At 39.5% G+C, this 21,771-nt stretch overlaps 2 protein-coding genes across 4 annotated transcripts in view; one reads left to right on the plus strand and one right to left on the minus strand.

Annotated features, from left to right (window-relative positions):
- Window positions 1–294: 294 nt before the first annotated feature.
- The window catches only part of RSPH14 (radial spoke head 14 homolog), a 103,091-nt gene continuing 81,614 nt past the window's right edge, over window positions 295–21,771 (minus strand). The window contains exons 4-6 of the mRNA XM_049804243.1: window positions 3,017–3,242; window positions 1,524–1,657; window positions 295–536 (exon numbers count right to left, since the gene is read on the minus strand). Coding sequence (XP_049660200.1) covers window positions 295–536; window positions 1,524–1,657; window positions 3,017–3,242 — 602 coding nt within the window. The remainder of the gene's footprint in view (window positions 537–1,523; window positions 1,658–3,016; window positions 3,243–21,771) is intronic.
- Window positions 17,608–21,771, plus strand: part of GNAZ (G protein subunit alpha z) — a 75,337-nt gene continuing 71,173 nt past the window's right edge. The window contains exons 1-2 of one of the 3 annotated variants that reach the window (XM_049804240.1): window positions 17,608–17,764; window positions 18,531–18,681. The gene's annotated coding sequence lies outside the window, so the exon portion shown is untranslated. Of the gene's footprint in view, window positions 17,765–18,452; window positions 18,686–19,250; window positions 19,411–21,771 lie in introns of those variants that run through there. The other 2 variants (XM_049804242.1, XM_049804239.1) reach the window with 2 other exon arrangements.

Raw genomic sequence — 21,771 nt, forward strand, 5'->3', positions numbered from 1 at the left:
GATAACATTATGAGGAAAACAAAAAGGATCGGTTTCTTGTATCACAGGAAAATCTTGGTAACTCAGGAAATAACTCCTAGTGGAGAATTCTACACTTCCTAACTTTTCTTTTTCCCCATTATTCTGCTCATGACCTGCAATATCAATGTGAAACTGTTGACAAATGACTTTTCAGGAGGAACTGATCCAGAGTAACCGAGGAAGAGTTTTGTTTTTGAAGGTGTCTCATAATCATGCAACTTTTACAGCCAGACAACAACAGAGGGCAATAGATCTCTATGAAACATCACGTCTTCAGAAAGGTTTCCATTTGATGACACTGATGGCAATTTTGGCAGCTCTTTTCACTGCCTCACAGGGATCATTCAGACACTGCTGAAATGTATCTGTATGATCTAGGAGTGTCTTGCGGCCCTCTGGTAGCTCAGCCAGCATGGTGAGGGTTTTGATTGCACTCAGACGGGCTTTGCTGGTTTCCTCAGCAACCAGCTTCAGTAAAGGTGGAATGGCTTCAGCACCTAGGGCTGAGAATCTCCCTGTAGAGAAACAAACTGGCTTTAAAATGTGTTATTACATATAATCAACATGCTTTTGAATTGCTGCTTTCTACTCCCTGCCCAGCTACAGCTCTGAACACCCCAGAGAGTGCAGTGTGAAGAGGTAGGACATGCTTTTCTTTTGAAGACCAAAGCTAGCTGCCAGCTATTTATTTTTAAGAAAAAAGATCTTTCTTAGTTAACTTTATCTGCCTCACACATTATTATTTCATTTGCAACAACTTATCTAAGAATATATGAGGCACCGAATGATAGGATAAATTATTTGGGGGGGGCACAGTTAGATGCCCTTAACATTCTCCATTCTTTTATTTTCAAAGACACTTCAAACACTGAGATCCACTCCTGTGTTGTCTTTGGAAGCCGGAGGGATAGCTGCAGAGGAGGACTGGAACACAACTGCTGTTATTAAGAGTCTTTCATGTCTAATTACTCATTCATCACACTGAAAATTTAGCAGTTATTATTTTCAGTGTCATGTAAGTTACTTGGGAGAACTACAGACCTTATTAATATTCATTTCTCTCCCAGCTGTGAGAGAGAAACTGCCTCTAACCCCAAAAAGATTTTCCAGAAAGTAGTGCTCCTCTGTTGAGGACTGGTGATTCAGAGTGGCTTCAGGTATGTGGATCTCTGTGTGGTCTGGACTTGCACAGAAAATGTTCCCTCTCTGGCGCAGCACTCTGGAGGGAAATGATGCAGATGGGGCAGATAAATAACTTCTTGACCTACTTCAGGCGAATCAAATGTGAAATATACTGTCCCCACTAGACACTATGGGGCAGCAACAGTAGTTGCTTAAGACAGATCTAAAGAAATGTCCTAATCTTGTAGTTTCTTGAAGACCTTTAACACTATCAGAAACTGAGGACTTGGGGGGTGGGGGAGGTCAAAAGCTTTGTTATTAAGTGGCCTTAGAATTGGATTTCTGGAAAGCATCCCAACAGAAATGTCTCTGTTTCTCACCCTGAGGTTTAACAGTAGCAAACATCAGTGCTCCTGTTGCACTAGCTTGGACTTCAGGATCTGTATCTTCCAACAGGCTCACCAGCACAGGAATAACTTCTTCACATACCATGCTTTTTCCTTCTGGATGAGTACTGTGCAGAAAAGATGGTTAAGTTGCTTTCCTGAACGGTGTCTGCTAACCGTGCGGCTACCCACAGCTTCTCCCCATGCCTGAACCCCTGCAGACCTCCTTTGTTTCATGACAACAGCACAGACACAGTCCTCCTCTCTGTTCTCTTTGGAGTCACAATGTTCTGACTGTTAGACAGATGGCAAGTACCCCTACCCAGCCACAAAGAAAAGAAAGGGGCTATCTGTTTGTGCCTGGTGTCTATTAAATCTACTTGCTGATACAATACTGATGATATCATATTAGCCTATGTGTGTGGGCTTAACAATTTTTTAGGCTATTTTTAGGTGATGTTTGGATTTTTTTTTTTTTTTTTTTTTTTTTTTTTTTTACTTTCTATGATACACTGGAGATTGATGGGCAGCAGCAAGTAACAAGATGTAGGATTAAGTGTGCTGGTGGTCCTAACGGCAATTCAGTTAGAAACCTGGCTGTTGAAGCCTGTACAGGTTTTAAAACCTGCTAAATTAGGGGTCTGCAATTAATTCTTCTCCCAGGTCAATTTTCTCTCTTTCTTTCCAGCCTATCGCGGGGAATATTTAACATGGCCCAGCTACTGCAGGGACCTAGAGCATAGCTAATGTCCATACTCTAGCTGCATTGCTGCATTCTTTCTACGACTCATGTTACCTATACTCTCTTCCGTTTCCTGTGAGACCTTGTTTTTTTATAGGACATTAGGAAGTGTTTTGTGCCAATTGGTATGTAAACTACATGATCTGCCGACCTTTTTAAACTAGACATCTACTAAGCATTTTCTATTTTGTCATTGCAGGACAGTGGACTTAGGTTTTTCCTTTCATCCAGTGTTTGATACACAAATTTAATATAAAGATTGCTTTTTCTGATCCATCACTGACGTATGTAGCAGCCTGTGTCAGAAAACTATTTCTGTCCTCAATCACATCGAAAGGACCTTTAATTTTTTGTGAAAGCGGTTGTTCAAAACAATAAGGGAGCTTCTCCCTTTCTCTGTGGTGGTCAGAATCCTGTTTTCACATGATTTCTCATGCAAGAATTTTTTCTCAGCAGTGCTGTACCAGAAAAAGAAATCCTGATTTCACTGCCAATACTTAAGACAAATAGAAGGAGAAGGAATGACATTTCCTGATCAGCACCTGCTTTCTTGAGTGATTTATAGCAGTTATGATTTTTAGAAGTCTTCTACCTATGTGTGCATTCAGGCTGATACTGCTTTACATGTGAAATGTGACAGTTTCAATGTGTAGTGGAACACAACTGTAAACTAATGACGTTGATTCACTCATGAAAGGAGTATTTTCTTAGGCTGAAGTATTAAGAAAGATTTCTTTTCCTTTACCCAATTTCTAACAGGACCCAAGCTGCTTTGCTTCTGATGGCTGCTGATGAGTGTTTGAGCTTTTCCTTCAGGATAGTAATGGCACCAGTTGCTAAAGCTTCAGAAGCTTCCACACGTAGACAGTTGGAGAGTGTATCGAGGATTAGCTCCTGGATTTCATCTAACTCAGTCTCCAATTTGAATACAAGTAAGGGAATCAAACCGGCATGCAATATGCCAACAGCCCCTACAGAAGGAGACAGAGAAGGAACATGGGTGAGGTGTGAGTGCATTTACTATTTCTACCTGCACTTTGAATTTCTTAATAGGATCAAAATACATATGGTTACTTATTTCCTTACACAGATGTGGGACTGAGAGATGGAAACTACTACAACACTGCTCTGTTTGTAAATGCCATCTTAGCATTGCTTCCTTAGGAAGCTTCCCCAACAGTCCTGTAAAGTCATCATCCCAGGTAATAAGCAAAATGGCAATTGCTCTGATGTTCCTAGTTTCCCCCACTATAATATTTCTCCCCAAATTATTCTTGCTAAGAAAACACAGAAAATATATATATACTGTGTGTATAAGTCACCTTATATCCAGCCTTTCTAACTCTTCTCAACGTGAACAGATGCTAAGAGAGGCTGAGATGTGAGCCTTTAGAGCTAATGCTTTGATTCTCCGCTATGGTTTCTGTGGGGGAAGTCAAGGTTTTGGAAACTGTCAGCTTCCTCACGCATTTCTTTGTAGTAATTCTGTCATGGGGAAAATTTAAATTTTGAGCTTTCCAGCAGTCACTCTTGCACTATCTCCTGAAGGAAATATCATCAAAGGTAGAAAGATCGTCATTTGCCCTGCAAGTGATGTCTTTGCTATGAGCAAGTGTCTGATTTGTACCATTTCTTACACTTCACTAAGTAACAGTGAAACAGCAATGTCATGGGAAAGCAGAAAGCAGAACGTACTGTCCGCAAGTAACTATGTGAAAGCAAAATTCTCGAGTTGTCTTGTTGCTAAGACTGATTCTTTGGTTGCTAAGAGAAATGTGGCTCCTTTCAAAGTGATTCATATATGGTTAGATAAGGAAGTTTTGTGGATAAGAGTCACCAAGGTATTTTCAAATGAATCTCCACCGTCAGGGATAAAAGGGCAAGCGGGAAAGAAATTTTCATGGCCCTTGGTAGTGCACGGAAGAAATACCTCAACTTGACAAACAGGTGAAACACATGATTCTAATCTAGAGGTTATTCTGTTATACATATTCCTGAGGTTTTGCTGACATTGAATTACTTCTTATGTTACTAACTTATTAGGATCCACTTTACTAATGCAAATGCAAAGAAACACCTAGGGGTGATATTACAGCTTTTACTACCTGTGCTACATTTGGAGGTCAGTTGCTGTGAGAATTCAAATAAATAATAAGGAAAAACAGATTCAAACAAATCACTCTTGAAGGCTAACTATGTTTTAAAAACAAGGATTTCTCCTTGTGCCAGAAAGGCAAAGCAAGAAAGGAAAGTGTGGAGAAAAAAAAGAAAAGTTACCTTTGAAGCTGTGGCTCTGTATCACTAGATGGGGGTTTTGGCATTTTCATAGTTAAAAAAACCCCAACCAACCCTGTATTTATGTCCCCTGGAGGAACAAAAAGAAGAAAACTCTCAAGGATCAGCTTCAGCCCATCCATACTGTCCCCACAGAGGGATGTGATAAAGGAAACCTGCGCTATTGGTCTGGCAAAAGACTCTCTCGGAGACGTTCCTGAGAATGAGGCAGAGCTTGCACAGCTGACTCCATCACTCAGCATTAACTCCCTTGACAAGGATTACAGGTGTTTAGATCACAGGTTATAGGTCTAGAAGAGTTATGGGTGGGTTAGACAACAGTAAGGATATGGCTGGGAATACTCCATGCCTTATGGAGTCCCAGGCACTAGGGAATCCACTAGTGAACTGCTCCCATGGAAGTAGCTTAAAGCAGTCTCAGATGACTATAAATCATATCCAGAATGCTTTAGCCACAGTTCCCAATGGTCTTTTGAAATAACCTATGAAAGACAAGATTTTTCAAAGTTAACTTTTAAAACTTCTCCCAAAGTTTTTAATGAAAAGAAACTATATGGTCTGTGTGCATGAAATTGGGATACCCAGACTGCTCACACAGTCACCATGTACACTTCTAAATTCTGGGATGCTGTGGAAATCAGTATAAAATCAAAATTTGGGAGGTACAGTTTCAAAGGAAGACTAATGAATTTGAGGTGATAGACTTACAAGTTGACATTCTCTGTAGCAAGCACCTGTTTATTGTACAGTTGCTTTACCAGATGATCTGTGATAATTTTGAATGAAAACCACATCTGGACTACTTGACCTTAAAAGTAATTTCATTCTTTCTAGATAAGGTAACACACTGAACGTAAACATAAATAAGAGTAGGAAAGAACTGAAGTTTAAATTCCATACTCCTCCAGAGCCTTTGTGTAGTTTTAATTCACATTGATACCAATCTTCCCTGGGATAGTGTCACACCATAAGCATTTCCTCATATAATTTCATAAGCCAACACTTGTTCTTGCACAGAGTATTCAGCATTCTGGCTTGAGCCAGAGAAGCCATTGCTTGCTTTAATTTGACTTTCCACCTTTCTGTAACAACTATTGCTAGAGCATTCTGTCTACCTTTCTCGTGCTGGTAGATATACTTGTTTCTTTCCCAGACAGGTTTCTATCACTATTTTTTGCACTTGCTTTCAAATACTTAATAGCCCTTTTTTAACCATCATCTTCATTTCCATTTTTAGTTTCCTGCAATTCCTTCTTTTTCAGAACTTCCTTCCTAACTTATTTCAATTCTCTTGATCACTTTATCATCATATTGCCAGTAAGTACTACCAGCATTCAGGTTTCAAATTCTTTGTGTCTGTGTCTTTCACTTATCTTCTAATATATTTGACCAATACATTCAAGTAGGCAGGACTACTTTCATTGGCCCTTGAGTTTATTCCTTCCAGTTAACGTTTATTGGCTTTCTTTGACTCAGTCATCCCTCATTCATTCGCATTTGCACTTCATGTCTTCTTTTGGTGCTAGCCTTTACTATTGCACAGCAGTCCTGAGTGCAAAATATACAACAAAGCCACTTTTGTGTCTTTCTGTTTCAATAAGCTGGCAAGGTAATGTACAGAGTGTTGTTTAGGATAGATTTTCTTTTTTGGAGCCATTAAGAAGTATTTATTCTGTGGTCAGACATCTCCATGTAGCTAGTGGGTGCTTATTTTGTGTGAACACTCAGGCTGCTTTCATTTTTTTTAAAAATATGTTTTATTTTACCAGGCCAGGTCTCTGTACCAAGAGCTTTCTTATCTACTGTTTTTGTCAAGCTGTCCTATCTGAAATGCTATCATGCTACTAAAGGGAGCTTCCCAGATATAAATATAGAAACAAAGATGAATTGTTTGACCTTGTCAAAAGTCTCAATGTGGTGAAGAGAAAGAGGGTGGAGAGGAAAGGCCATCAACAACAACAAAAAGAGACTACCTAACACTGAGGCTGAAATTTCCAGGTGGAAATTCGTCATGGTTTTCCCAAGGGACCCAAAGGGTGAAAGGTCTAGGGAGGTAAAAGGGAAAAGGGAGGAGACAAAAGCAGTGGAAAGTTGTTGGGGAGTTACTTGTAAATTAGAGCAGTCTCAGATCTTTGCATCTTACTGAGCAAGCAATAGGAGGGGAAGGTAAGCTGGTGTTTCTAGTAGTCCTATACTGAAAAATATGGTAGCATCCTCAGGATCTGACTTATCATTAAAATACTGCCATTTCAAAGGTGATTTATCTGTTGCAGAGAGTGTCCTAGACACCCTGGGCATAATGAAGTAGTAGGGGAAAATGTTTTCAAAACGCAAATAGTTGCATTTGCAGCTGCATAGTTAACATCATTATTGATCTGTTTTTCTGAGAACTTGTAATCTTCCCTTGGGCCGCTTTTTATCTGAGCACTCGTCTCTTCCTTCTCATAACCCTCTGGCCGCTCTCATCCTCCCTTTCCTGACTCTTTTTTCAAATAGGCCCAAAGAGGAGTTGCCATTTATTCTGTTCTCTCAGTATGGCTGCAGGGCACGTAAACAAATTAAATTTTGTAGAAGACAAAGGAGTCATTTGTAGTATGTAACAGTGGTGTTTTGTTATGGTTTTCAATTACATAAATCAATTAAATCACATTACAAATCCTTTTCCTTACAAATGTCAGTTTTCAACTCAAAGCCATTTAAATGTTTGTTTTAGTACAAAGCATGTGCCTCGTGCATGGCCACAAAGTGACATACACTGTAGTGTAACATAGTAAAATAACGTGTAAACACAGATTCTATATTATATGAATGTTTTGTTAACACCTCAGATGTCTCTTTGTGATGTTCACGCAACTCTGAAATGCTTAGTACCAGCATTTCTACTTAGGAAGGGGCACACAAGGAAAAGAAAAGCAGAGCCAGACACAATCGGAAGGAAAAATGCTGCCTATCATCACGGTGTGCTATCAACACATCCAGTACACAGCGGCTGCAAAATCCCAGGGTAGGAGCTCACTACCTGTGAGTAGCCAAATGATCCTGACAAAATTTCTAGACCTAGCAGTTCTCCTGCTAGCACTGCAATAGCTTAGCAGCATTTTAGAGGTAACAAAGTGTTTATTAAACTAGTGAGTGCTAGCATTTATTATATATGTTTAAAAATGCAGTGTTTGTATAATGTTTCCTTTCCGAGTGACGAGAAGACCGCAGAAGATCCTTCCCTGGCACGCCTTCCTTAATAACTCCTTTCTCACTACTGTTTAAATTGAAAAAAAAAAATAAAATTAATTCTTTAGACTCCCTGAGAAGATTTCTGAGTCACCAGTCACAAGAGCATAGTTTGAGAACCCTGTACTAGCTAATTTAATGTTAAGATTCAGCATTTTGAGTCTCATTGCTTCCAGCATTAAAGCTGTGTCAGGGAGTAGGTTAAATATAATGCTACTATAAAACTGGGCTGAAATTTCTTTCTGGTAAGCTTGGAGCAGGAGGTAGACTGCATTAAATGAAATAGAACTCACCTGCCTATACCTCGTCAGCTTTATCAAGTCTTCTAACTGAACAGGAAAATTCTATTGGCATCTTTGAAAATCAAAACATTTTCCTCTTTGCCACAATAATTCTGTCTTTCAATGATAATTTAGCAGGAGTAAACAGTGGTGTCCCAAAGGATGCCTATGCCTAGAGACAAAGAGTATTTCTTATCTTAGAAGACAGAGGTGGAAAGTCCCTGTTTAAAAGAACCGAAGAGCTACTAGGATATTAAGAGAACTGAGGAAAACACTACAGATATTGGTATTGGACCAGAAATAGCAAACAAATCTATTTCAAACCATTTCAAAACTATGCATTGGCTTATGACAGCCCTAGGGATTTGCCAGGTATAAAATCACAAGCTCAATAGTATTGTCTGTCATATTCTCACTAAAAATACAATAGCTGTAAACTTTATAAAAGTGTTATGGGATCTGCTTTCAAAGCCACTGAGAATTTTTCCAATACTAAGGATTTTGGGATGTTATCTGAATGAAAGACATAATAGAAATTAAGGTTATAAAAATAGTAAAAAGTCAGCGGTACATTGGAGAAGCATATAATGTGGTTGCCTCTGGGGATCCTTTAAAAATCCAAAATGTTTCCAGCATTAACAAGGAACAGGAAAGATTGCTCTGATAAACAAGGAGTTCCTAATTCTCAGTAAAGAATGAAAGAGAATCCTGCATAGCTTGTTTTTGTTTTTAGAAACTTTGCTTTAGTGTGTGTGAAATCGTCAAAGCACTGCTGAAAGTAATTAACATAGAAACTACAACTAATATATCTGCATTAGCTTCTCTATTAAACTCCAAGAAACAGATTAACTTTTTTAAAAAAAAATTGTCATTTTGGTAGTAAGTAAGACTGCCTGCGACCTTCTGCTTGAAAACAATGGGTTTAACCATCTAAATCATTTATGCCCTATGGAAAGAGGAGTAGTATCTAAAGAACTTAAAAATTCTGGTCTACAGAATGTCTTTTATCACAGCATCTCTAAAAAACCTGGGGATGAATTAGAGTAGAATTGTGTTTCACATAGACACAGTTTCCAACCTGGAAAATAAATCTTGGATTCTGTTTTTGTACAAGAATTATCTACAGAGTAAGATCAATAATTGCCCAGGACAAGTACCCTACTTCTGACTGATGTCAGTGTCAGATCCTCTAATGTAAAATCACCAAAAACACTATCGTGGAAATAATGAAATATGCTTTCCATTGTGGTAGTGCATAATCTGTGGACTGTGGATTGCTGGTCATTCATACGGCATCAGAAGGTAGTCTCCAAAATGAAAGCAACTTTTCCTTCTTTTAATAAAACTGTATTCATACATTATTGTATACAAGAAAGCAAACAATCAAAATGAAGGTGAAATAGAAGTAACAAAGTAATGCTGGCTTATTTTTTTTCTTAGCTCTAGTTGTTGATAGTCTGCTTGCACATTGAAGTATAAGCATTGATATCTTTTGCAGTGTTTTCATTTTGCCCTTCAGAACTCTAGCTGCTTGCATCTCTCATATAATTAATCTTCTTTAAGTTTTCTAAATTTGTAACTTAACAAAGAGATACACTCATGATCATCCCATATACCTAAATGTGTGAATGCATGTGCATGCATATAACATGCATTCAACTGATCTTGTATGCATATTAGTCACACAAATTAGGAGATTTCTTGGCTTTTATTTCTCTGACAAAGTACCTTTCCTTTATTCAGAGAAAGTTTTTTAAAAATTGTAAAAATTAATGACTGAAAATAACCCAGAAGGTTTTTTTTTTTTCTTTGTGTTCTCTTGGATGGAGAAGGAAATGTCATCCTGAAATTTATTAATTTCCTCTACGGGGAAGACTTTGCCAAAATGCACGAAGGCAGGAAAACAATCTGACATACATACTACTTGCGCCAAAGTCTTTGGATCAATTACTGTAGACAAAATTAAAGCCTTAAGGCGACTACTCCCAAAAAGCTGAGCCTCAGCCACTGAGTTGCTACCCCACTTCAGATTTTCCAGGTCAAAATTTGTCCTTTTTTTCTGCTGGTCAGTAATGGAGACACGTAGCTATAAAAGGGACTGAAAGGGACCAGTGCAGCCCTTAACCATAAGAGACTCTGCCAACATTCTGCTTCCACAGGTAGCTGTTGTGAAATACAGCATTCACAGAAAACAGTGACTTTAGTGTGCGTAACACAGAGAATATGTTCAGCAGAGAACCTGGACTGGCACATTCACAAACTAACTTAAATGTTGGATTTTATACCTTATACCAAGCAGGTACATCAAGAGTGTAGAAAGTGTTAACAATTACTATAGCAAGTTTCAGTCACAGAGAAATTGATACGGTAAGGTGGACGTGACATTATCAGTTTGACAAATGTTCTATGACTATTACACTGCAGTAAATTTTAGAGATTCCTATGGAGAAAGATGGTCTGCTTTGTCACAGAGGCTCGTTGTAAAGATGCATGAGAGACAGCTCACTTCCTACACAGATTATTGTCTAGCTGGACAGGGCAAAGGGAGTGGATGGGAAGGAAAGAGGCAAAAAGTAGTTTAAAGGAATTCTTCAGGTCAGCTGAACAGTTGAGAAATCATTAAGTGCCCGTTTACCACCAGGTTCCCTGGGTGCTGTTGCTCAGCTGGTGGCCATAGCTCACCAGCAAGAGTACCATGCTCAGAGGGGATGGCTGCAGGCTGCTGGCCTCTCCCCTGATTTCATGGGAGACATGAACAGGGAGGTGGGCACGGCTGGAGGCTCGGTGGGACGAGGGAAGCTTCCTCTGTGGGAAGCTGTACGAGAGCAGACAGCTTCCTCAGAGCCACGGATAAGTCTTGGTATTGATCATTTCACTGCGGTGTCTAAAAATGCCTGACCATTTGGAGAGATACCCTTCAGGGGACTGTGGCAATGTTTTACACTAATAAAAACAGTTTTAAACTTTTAAGTCTAACTGCCTTACGAGCCCTTAATGTGAGACAAATGCACAATTGCAAGTTTTCAGTTCTCAGAACTTCTGCTGAGAGACTGGATTTTAAAAAAAATCTTTTCCTCTTTTGGGGCAGAAGGCCAAAAAATTAAAGCACCATGAATGAAGTTCAAGAAATAGTTTTATTAAATATCTTAAATTTCTGTATCTGGAAGCTATATCTGTGCAACTGGAATTCTGCAGTACAAAATAGCATTACATAGCAAAATGACCATTATATGTTTTGGTTATCTTTAGCATTCACCTTTTGCACCTAGTGAATTAATATCACACGTGCTCAGATGTAAAAGAGCAGTCATTTTTTCAGTTTTATTCCTTAGGAGAAATATATAATTAAGATGGTGAAAATATTCTCTGAACTTCTATAGTATAACTGAATCTCAATCAATCAGAAACAGAAGTATATGAAAGAGAAAGTTTCCTGTATAATTTGCTTATACAATAGTCAATAAATACAAATGAGAGGCTCAGAGGAACAAAATATCTAGAATTAATTGTGTCAGATACTGAGGAATTCAATCTTGAAAATTAACATAAACTTGCTTTGAATATATGAATCATTGCACAGACTGAAAGACTGCAAATAGTGGTAGAAGACAACAGGAGGAGGTTAAAGGGAACATTAATTCAGTCTCATTGTATAAGCATTTCTTTTTCTCATTTTCTTCGTTGTTAGAAGGGTGCGAGGTTTATTTTTTTGCTACTTTAAAAAATGACCTGATAGAAATTCCAAGGAAGAAGAAACTGGTGAAATTGTAGTGTTGACAAATCCACTGCTTGTATTTGCTGATCTAGCATGCTGGCAAAGCTACAGTAAGTCAATTTTATCCTACAGTTCACACTGCTTACACTGTGCCAAGACGAGCACAATTGAATGGTTAGAACTGATAAAACCTCTAGGAAAAGAAGAATACAGTACTACAGGCGGGTGAAATCCTCTTCTGCTTCAGATGGTCTGGCTTGTCAATTTTGTTTGAAATGAGAGTAGAAGAAACATATCTTGATTAGAACCACAGGCCCAGATGGCTGCACGACATGAGTGGAGCTGTATGGAGAGTCAGTCTGCCTCTCCACTTTCCACTCAGAGCTGCTACTTTGCAGATCTCACGTTTTCCGTGGGAAGCCATGTTCTTAAGGAAAACTACTTACACTACTTGAATGAAAATTGCATTCTGTTCTGAATGAGGTTCTACAATAGTGCTTCCCAGTATGTTTTAGTCTATATATTTTATTTCCAGCAGTGAAAAATTCCTAAACCTTAATTGAATACAAGACTGCCAAGGTGTGGGCTGCTTCGAGGATGGTTTGTTTTTTGAAGTGCCTCCCCAGTAAATGTTGCTCTTGGGTTGAGAGCCTTATTCCTCCAGTGAGCTGTAAATCACAGACGTTGGCTGAAAGGAGTCTATCACAACTAGGCACATGTCTTAACAGTATACATATTTTCTGATTAGAGATGCGTTCCTGAATGAGGGTCTCTAAGTGAATGAATGAAGCTATTTTGCAGAGACTTTTTTATCGTTTATTTGGAAAACAACTAGTGCAGTAGGACCCAAACCACAACAACAGTGAAATGAACCTGTTACTTAACCTGGAGTGAAATATTAGGTCTAGCTTCTCTAAACATGCCAGGTTAAGCATAGACACTTCAACAGTGCTACTAATGTGCTTATCTTTAAGAACATTACATACAGAGTATTCAAAACATCGTTAAACAGAATCAGATTGCAACAATTATAACAGATACCAGAAACTATTTCATCAGCTGATAGAAATTACTGCCATTTTGACATGCTTTTAAAAATAACTGTTATAAGTAAGTCTGAAAGCTACATTTATTGAAAGATTTGATAAAATGTTTATTAATTTAATCAGTTAATTTGGTAGGTAAAGTTAGCATAATGTGCTTTGCCTGTTTCATTGATTCCATCACCCAGTTAGTAACAGTGATTCAGATGGCTAAATGTAGGTTTCTAATGTTATTTTAGTATCTGAGGTATTGCGTGGGACTGTCAGGTATGACTTAAGACCTACAGGACACTTGGACATTTCTAGAGTGCAGCTGGGTCCAGACGGGATATTCTTGAAAGCTGAAAATGGTCTTTGAGAATTATGTCTGGAGGCTGAATTGCTTCCTAAGTCACTTCCATTTGTTATTTGAATTGATCTTGTGCATGACACTGACAGAGCAAAAACTTCTAAAGAAGAGAAATGGTAAATCACAAAAACCAGCAGTCACATTTATGCAAATTTTGATTAGTTTATCACTAATGTAGTCATAGACCAAACAGTCTTTTGTACGTTTTTTTACCCCTCTGTCTAAAAATGCTTCACAAAAGAGGTAGTGATCAGTTATAACTGCCTAAAGCTACCACTTTGTATATCTACTTTGTACTTCTTAAATGATCACCGGTTGGTAGATGTATGTGTGCAATATCTTTATGTAGGTACAAAATGGGTGTACAATTATCTAAACTAATTACTTAGACCTGACTGCAGTATTCCAAACTTTTACAGAACTGCTCTGGCATCTAAAGTCCCTGTAGTAAAGTTACCTGAATGTCCCCATCTCTTTTTCCATAGCTTCCCAGAATTACCTTTGCGTCCTCAAACAAAATTTGCAGTTTTTTGGTGGTTTTTTTTTTTTAAACTACCGATTTCTTATTCCAGTTAATCAGACATGACAAGGGACAAATAATAGTGCCTGCCTAAATTGTAGCTATAGGTCATGGTTCCTACATGAAGTAGAATTATCATGTGTAAAGGATACAATGAAATGTGAAATCCAATTATAACATTTTTTTTTTCTAAGTACCTATTAAAATATGTATAATTCTTTTGAGGCCCCAGTTTGATACGTCTTCAGCTGTCGAGAACATCAGTGGCAAAACAAAAAATATTTGAAATCAATACATTTCTTCTTTTTGTTTGTTTGTTATTGCAAAAATTAAACAAGACCTAAATGCCTACCTGTATCCTCAAGTGGGAGAGACCTACTTTCAACTCACTGCTTCGATGAATATTTAATCATTCTTACGATGTGGAAAACCTTCAAACAGGAAGACTGCAGGAGGGAAGAGGGTATCCCAAGAGTAACTAAATAGCCTGTTGCTCAGACCACTTTACTAGGAGATCTGAAGCTGGTACTTTTTGTTTTAAAAGCTTTGGTTTAAAAAAATTCCTGGCCATGTTTAATTGCATCTCCTTGGGTGTAATTCCCAAAGAATCATAGTTTGATCTCAAGTGATTTTGTCAGTTGCTCACACTTCACAGATCTTTTGTTGTATACTTTACTAAATGACCCCCACTTTCTTTTTGGGTTAAAGTTTGAGGGGATTCTGTTTTGGTTTTCCCACTTCTTTGCCCTTAATAATGAAGAATGAGGAAAGAATACTTTAATCCCCCCCCCCCCCCCTTTTTTTTTTTTTTTTTTTTTTTTTAACATAATAATGCAGCCTTGAAGGATGGGTCCTTTACAAAGAACTCCATTCCTTTATCTTATTTTCATGGTATCCCTGTCTGCAGCTTTCTTCTCATAGAGGCTCTGAAGGAGTTGGGGTCCACGTATCCATCACAAAGCTTAGGATAGGTGAGGACTGCTATGTAAAGTTAACTGCACAGGAAAGCCAGCGTATCTTCCGGGCTCCAGGCAAAACTCCAAGCAGCTGTCTACCAGCTGCTGGATTTAATGCTTGTTTTCCAAACTTGGCTTCAGTGGCAACTGCTGATTCAGCAGTTGAGCCAATGACTGTGAGCTGCAAATACAGTAGGTACATAATAAAACTGTGAAGGAAGGTATGTAAGGTACTTAACCACTTTAGGGTTTGGTTGTTTTTTTCTTTTTAAATTTTTTGTCTGTTGAAGAACTAGAGGAGTCCTCTTTGGTTGGTTGTGGTTTTAGCTGTAACTCATTATCTGGATTCACATTCTCAAATGTCTTCCATGATTTGACCTCATAGGAAGAGCAAACAGTTGATATTAAGTGAAACTCTCAGTTACTTGAAGGATGTGAGCAGGAGATAGAAGGGTGAAATCCTGGTAGAAAGTGCATTTTCATCCTAAATGATAAAGCCAAATGAGGTCAGGCTGATACCACCTGCTGGAAGGTACATTCATGGGTATTTTTCCCCGCCATGTCACAGTCGCTGGTACAAAGCAACAATATGCCAGATAGTTACAAATATCAGAACCCAGTCATCTGTACTTGATGCTATTTTAAATTCTTCCATGTGAGAGAAATGGTTAAAAATAAAAATACAGCCTTTTTATTCTTCTCTAAATGTTCTGTTCAGTTCTTCATGCTGAGAGAATCACAGACCCATCTATAAATATCTAACCCAGATCTACAATTGCTTGTTAAAAAGAGGGTGTTTGGTAGAAAATTGAATGAAATACAAAATGTCTTTTATTATATTTTTATTACAGACCAGATGTGGCCTCTCAATTTACCCTCTATCATTTGGAGATGTACATTCACCAAGAACATTGCATGTGTGCATATAAATATTTTGATGTTGTCATGGTATAATAAAGGGTAATTGATTAGAAAAATCCCTATGGGATTTTCCACTTAAGACCACATTTCTGTTTTAGCAGTATTGTCTTCAAACTAAACATGTATGAATCCATCTATTTTGATTGATCCCAAACAGAAAGCAACAGTAAACAGGCAAGGATTTGGCTTTTGGTCAATGAATAGCACTGGCAAGTTGAGTGAAACTTGTGCAGTTAAGGGTTCCAGTAAGCTGCGTATTAGATGTTACACCTCAACGGTCAAATGCCACTCCCTTCAAATTAAAACCTGCTCCGATTATAGGAAAAAATGGTGACCTGCCTGACATTGAAGAGGGAGCGGGAATCCAGTCAGACCATCATGATTCTCTCAAATTGCTGTTTACTGTTTCCAGGCAAAGAAAGCAATGTAAACTATTCACTTTCAATACGTATTTGTGTGTTTTCGATTTATTCATATACAAAGAACAACATGTAGAGTACTGAGCTAAAGAACGGTTTTTATATGCCATTTGACTTTGGCATTTAATACCTGTATATGCCATTTTGAGACATATATTTCTTTTTAAATTCCTATGGGAGCTTAGCTACATGTAGTGCAATCAATGCATGCTGAAAGGCCCTAACTGAGAATTTCTGGATGCAGGACAAGGGCAAGACTGAAGTAAAACGTAGACATATCGGCTGATTTATTTTTCAGATGAGTTGGGTTTTAGCTCCGCCATTAATCAACAGCAAGTTTCCGTACTGTGGTGTTGAAATAACACCACCTAAACTTCTCAGAGAAAGACCTGTTCCATTACTCATGTACTGCATGCTTGTAATTCCTTCACTGACAAAATTTGATCTACAGTTAGGTGCCTCCCTCTAAACTGCAGGAAAGCAAGCATTTTGTTATATCAATTGAAAATACCTAGAAGTGATGAAATCTGTAGAGAGCGTGTGAATGATGATCTTCCTACCCAGGATGATGGTAGTTGATGCTGTTATTTCTGCCAAAGTTGGTTAATGTGTGGAAGATGCTTTTTCTCACACATAAAGTACTACACTAAAGATACATGTAATGTGACAGTTTCTATAGTAACTACTTGTTCTTTATGGAGTAGCAGATTAAACCTGTACACCTTGTTATTGTTCTTTTATCCTATTATCTAGACTACTCGGTTACCACAGATACAATTTCTTATTCTATTCCCTTGCCGACGTAACTATATCAGGGATTTATGCAATTGCAAGTAAAGAGTACATTTGCAAAACAAAACACTGTCAAGAATTTTAAAATTGACCACTACCTGATCATATAAATGCACCAAAAGACACACGCGCATATATATTGAAAGCTAAAATCTCAAAATAAAACCGTAGAGATTATATTTTTTATTAAAGCAGGGCAAATTTATGATCTGAATATTATAATTTTGCTGGGAGAATGATGTAAGTTATGTAGATGACATTTCTTTTTTAAATGTTAGGAGTTTACCAGAACAACTTTGCCAGTCTAGATGTACTGGCAAACTCTTCTAGTGTGAACAAGACCTAAGATTCATTACTTATAGGAAAATTTCCCTCACATGGTATAGTGACTCATGGCTCTTATTTCTGTGCAAGAAAAATAACGTTGCTACATTGCGTTTTACACGAAAATATTTCATTATTATAATTCATTGATGCTACAGCTCTGCTGATATTATCAGTACTGGAAGTAATATTATTGACAGGAATCAGACGCTTTCTGCACTGTATTGTGTTAGCCTTACAGTGGGGAAAAAATGCCTGCATTCTGTCTAAGTCTGAAAGTCTCCATTGCTATCTCCTGCAGAAGTGTATCAGTAACAAATCACGTTTATAAAATTAGCAGCGTAGGGAGAAAATCATAGCTATTTGATCAGCGCTGCAGATTCAACAATGCAACTAGTATTGTAGTATGGCCAAAAGGAAGAAGACGCCGGAAAAAACCGTAAAATATAAATAGGGTAAACGCATTACTGAGGTAAAAGGAAAATGATATTCATCGTTACTTCAAAAAAGCTGTAGTAAGTTCCCCACACAAATGCAACAGAGAGGAAAAGAGAAAGGCGGCAAGGGGAAAGCAGCAGCAAATAAACGCACACTACCGAGAGCAATTGAGCGATGGAAAAAGGGGAATGCAAACAGGAGATAAATTCCATGTAAGTAAACAAAGTGTTTCGTCTCCCGTTACCCTCGATCGCATCGTTCTAACACGCCTGTGCCTCGCTCCCTCCACTTCGTCAGTTCCCCCAACGCGCGCCCTGCGAAATTAATCCCGACCATCACAATCCCGACGGAGCCGTGACCCGCACTGCTGCGGGAAACATGGAACCGCTAACCAAGCCCGAGAGGATCAACGCGGTTGTGCGGGCAGCCGCAGCCTACGCGGTACGAGGCGAGGGCACCCGGCTGTGCGCGCCCGTTATGTAAGGCAGGAGTTGCCGTACAGCCTGCGAGACGAGGCCGAAAGCCCCGAACCCGCCCGTCCCCGGCCAGCTCCGGGGGAGGCGGGGGGGGGGGGGGGGTGGGGGGGTGGGGAGCGCGGGGGCCGCAAGGGCCCGGAGCCGCCGGCGGCCCCGGGAGCCGCCCGCCCGCCCGCCCGCCGGCCGCGCCGCCGCTTCCCCGCCCGCGGTACCCCCCGCCGTTGGCTTGGAAACGGGCTGGCAGCCTCCGCCTCCTCCTCCAGAGCCAGCCCCGCGCTCCCCCTGCCCCGGCTTCCCGGCGAGATCGCCGAGCACCTCCCCGTCTCCCGCGGGGGGCCACCGGCCGAGCGTTGCCGTTAGCGCCTCGGGGAAAAAAAAAAAGAATTAAAAAATCCCCCCTTTAAAAAAAAAAAAAAACAACAAAAAAAATTAAAGAATCGCGTTTTCTGGGGAGAAGATGAGAAAGGGCAGGTTTTTTCTCCTGCTTGGGCTGCGGGGCTAGCGTCTGCAGTCATGGTGTGTCTGCTCGCTGCAAATCATAGATGCTGATGTGAAAAAGGGCCAAAGCAGAGAGGAGACGCGTCAGTGGATGCGAGCGTTTGTACTGATGGAGTGAGGAGGTGGAGGCTGCCTGCCTGCCTGGTGCTGAAGAGGTGAGTGAAATATTCTGCATTTCTTTCTCTCTTAAATCAGTTTAGCGATGAGCATTTCACTCTCTGTGTATTTCCCAAATAAAAAGGGACTCGTAAAGCAAGAAGAGAAAGATGTCGTTTTGAAACAGTAAGCTATGCTTTTGCCGGATGAAAGAAAAGATGAATGTCACCGTCAGGTAGAAATATTTCGCGGTGTGTAGAGAAAAAATAGTAAGGGGAGGCAGGCTGCTGATACAGTGAAAATGACCTTCTCAAGGGATACTGGCCTTCTATCAGCTGCTGCTTCAGCTTGATGCCTTTTTCATAAAATTAAGTCATCTCTCTTTCCGAGCCTGGATTGTAACCCATTAATATCCAATACCTGAGCCTTACTAAGATCCGTTGCGTTCTCTTAATGATTCAGAAAGGTAATCCATTAAATTCCGCCTGTTGGGAGAAGAACCTCCACGCTATGTAGCACCTCCTCCCAGGGAAATGCAGGCTGGCTAACGTTCCATCAGAAAAGACTCCTAGCTGCCGAATTTCTGTAATAAATCCTCCCTGTAACAGTTGCATCTGCTCATTCCAAGGATGCGTGGCTCTGCGGAGCTCGGACTCTCTACCTCTTCGTGTGAGCCCGTGCATGGGAAGGAACAAGCAGGTTTTGTTATATTAATCGGCACCTGTGGACGGCTCCCATCTGCAGTTGTGAACCACAAATTTTTTGGTATCTTTGCATCTGCATTTTGGGTGAGTGATTCATACACAAAAACCCCAGCCCTTCAGTGTTAGCCGAGAGAGCTACGGACAAATATATGTCAGTTTAATTTCTGCTAAGAGTACCGATCTGATCTGGGTTTGGCTGTTTCACCGTAGAAGCTGTTTAACGTGTGTTCTTGCGGTATTTATTCTGGAGGCTACTAACATATCTCGACAACGTTTTCCTTTGCAAGATTTGAGAAAAAAATCACTAGTTTTCCCTTCAGCATTTCTTTATATCCATTTACTGTTACTCTTACACCCACAATTTGATTTTTATTGTGGCTCCGTATTTCGCGCCATTGTGGGTCACACCCTTCGGGTGGCCGTCAGAATTTCATCTACAAAGGTTGCAACAGCAGGTCAGGCAGAAAAACACGATACTGTGAACATCGACTTGTGGATCATGAAGGAGTAAAAACGAGCGTGTATTTTGTACTTTCTTAGGGGAAATTGTTTCTGACTTTATGGATATAGATATTTAAAGTCTGAGCTGATGGCTTAGGTGCTGTTATAGGCAGAAATAGTCACTTTTCTTCAACAGGGCACAGAATGGCTAGCTGAAGAGCTACAGCTCTGCAGAACAGAGAGCTTTTTGCCATTAACGTGGCTGTCTCCATCAAATCATTTGGTTGGAAGCTACCATGCAAAAAGCACAGATCCCTGCCCTTGGATAGAGGACATGATTACAGGATAGGCCTATGTTGTACAGAAGAATGAAGTTCCAGTCTTCAAGAAGCCAGTGTTGGGTACAATCAAAAGAAAACATCCTAGTTATATGGCATTTTTAGGAGAAAATCTCATGATCTCCCATTACCAAAGCACTGACTTGCATTTTCGAAGAAGAATCCCACTTCCGTGTGCATATGCATGCTTGTAAGGAAAGAAAAGCAGTGTAAATTCTGTGTAGGGTCATGGAGATTTCATTCTGACAAAGGACCTTACAGAGATGAATAAACTCCACGTGCTACATAAAGAATGCTACACCTCCGTCTGAGGATTATGTGCTTGTCACTTCATTGACCACTGATGAACAGAGTTGAACGACTCTTCTGGAGGTATTACCCTGAATTTAGTAAGCCTCCAGTACAGCTCAGTGTTTCAGCTACAGGCCTTGGTGTTGAATTTAACTATGATAATCTAAAAATAACCAGCCAGGTAGTTCTGAAGGACTGAAGTGAAAGTGTTCTGGTTGTCTCAGTTCAGATTACATACTGATGGAATTAGGTATACTAAGTTTTAAGAAACCTAGACAGAACCAGGAAACAGAAATGTGTCCCTTCTTCTTAAGGAATCTACCTGCTAAGTGGTGGGGAAGGGGATAAGTAGAGGGATAAGGATAACGGAAAATTCAGTAGACAATAAAAGCTTAAATCCTTAAATGGTGAAGTCAGCTCTTCCTCTCCAGCTTAAGCAGATAAGGATTTTGACAGCAGATAGAGTCTTGGTTGATATGCAGTGGTGAGGCAATATAAGGGATGGATGTCTTTTTCTCTCTCCCCCTCCATGAATTAAAGACAAATACTCCCAATTCCTTTGGGTTAAATCACAGTAATTCCCCTTATTTCACAAGGGATTGTCCAGATTTATGTAACTGAAAATGAGAGTTGAATCTGATTATTTCTGTGTAAAGTTTTGGTCCTGCTTTCACAGGAGCCACTGGAAGTTTTGTCCCTAATTTCAGTGGGAGAGAGCCGAGGCCCAAGATGAGCACGCATAGTTTCACTGATCAGGTTCTCCCATGCCCTCTAGGAACAACAATGTTGAACAGTTTTATGAGGTCACAGTCTCGATGACAAATTCAGTAACTCTACTTGCATCACAAACTCTGATTTGTAAATTATCAGTGATTTTAATCATATTATTTTTACTGAGAAAATTGTAGTGGTATTCCCACAAATGCTATTAAGGCTGACGTTACGCACCTTCAGCAGTAACTGCTTACTATGCAAAAAATTAACTGTTTCATTTTATCTAGGAGAACTTTTAAACGAAAGCCCTTCAAAATGAACATACTGGCATACTTAAATACAATTATATTATTTATACTTGGTGAGAAAAATTGTCCTCTTTTTATTAAAAAAAGAGGGCTAGGTTTTGTTCCTTGTGATCTCCAAAGTATCCGGAATAAATCCACATCAATTAATAGTTACAACAGATTCCCTTCAGTCTACTTGAGAGGAGAATTTGACTTGCACTGTGTGTTATATTCAAAGTTCACCTTTTTATTGAACTTTCCAGAATCCAAAAGTGGTGATTAAGAAGTCCAAATTTCAACTACCATATTGACGAAAGAATAATCACAAAAGGGAAAAACTAGACCCTTTTCTCAAAGTCCCCCGGCAATTTAAG

The sequence above is a fragment of the Accipiter gentilis genome, chromosome 7 (assembly GCF_929443795.1).
Source record: "Accipiter gentilis chromosome 7, bAccGen1.1, whole genome shotgun sequence".
NCBI classification, from domain to species: Eukaryota; Metazoa; Chordata; class Aves; order Accipitriformes; family Accipitridae; genus Astur; species Astur gentilis.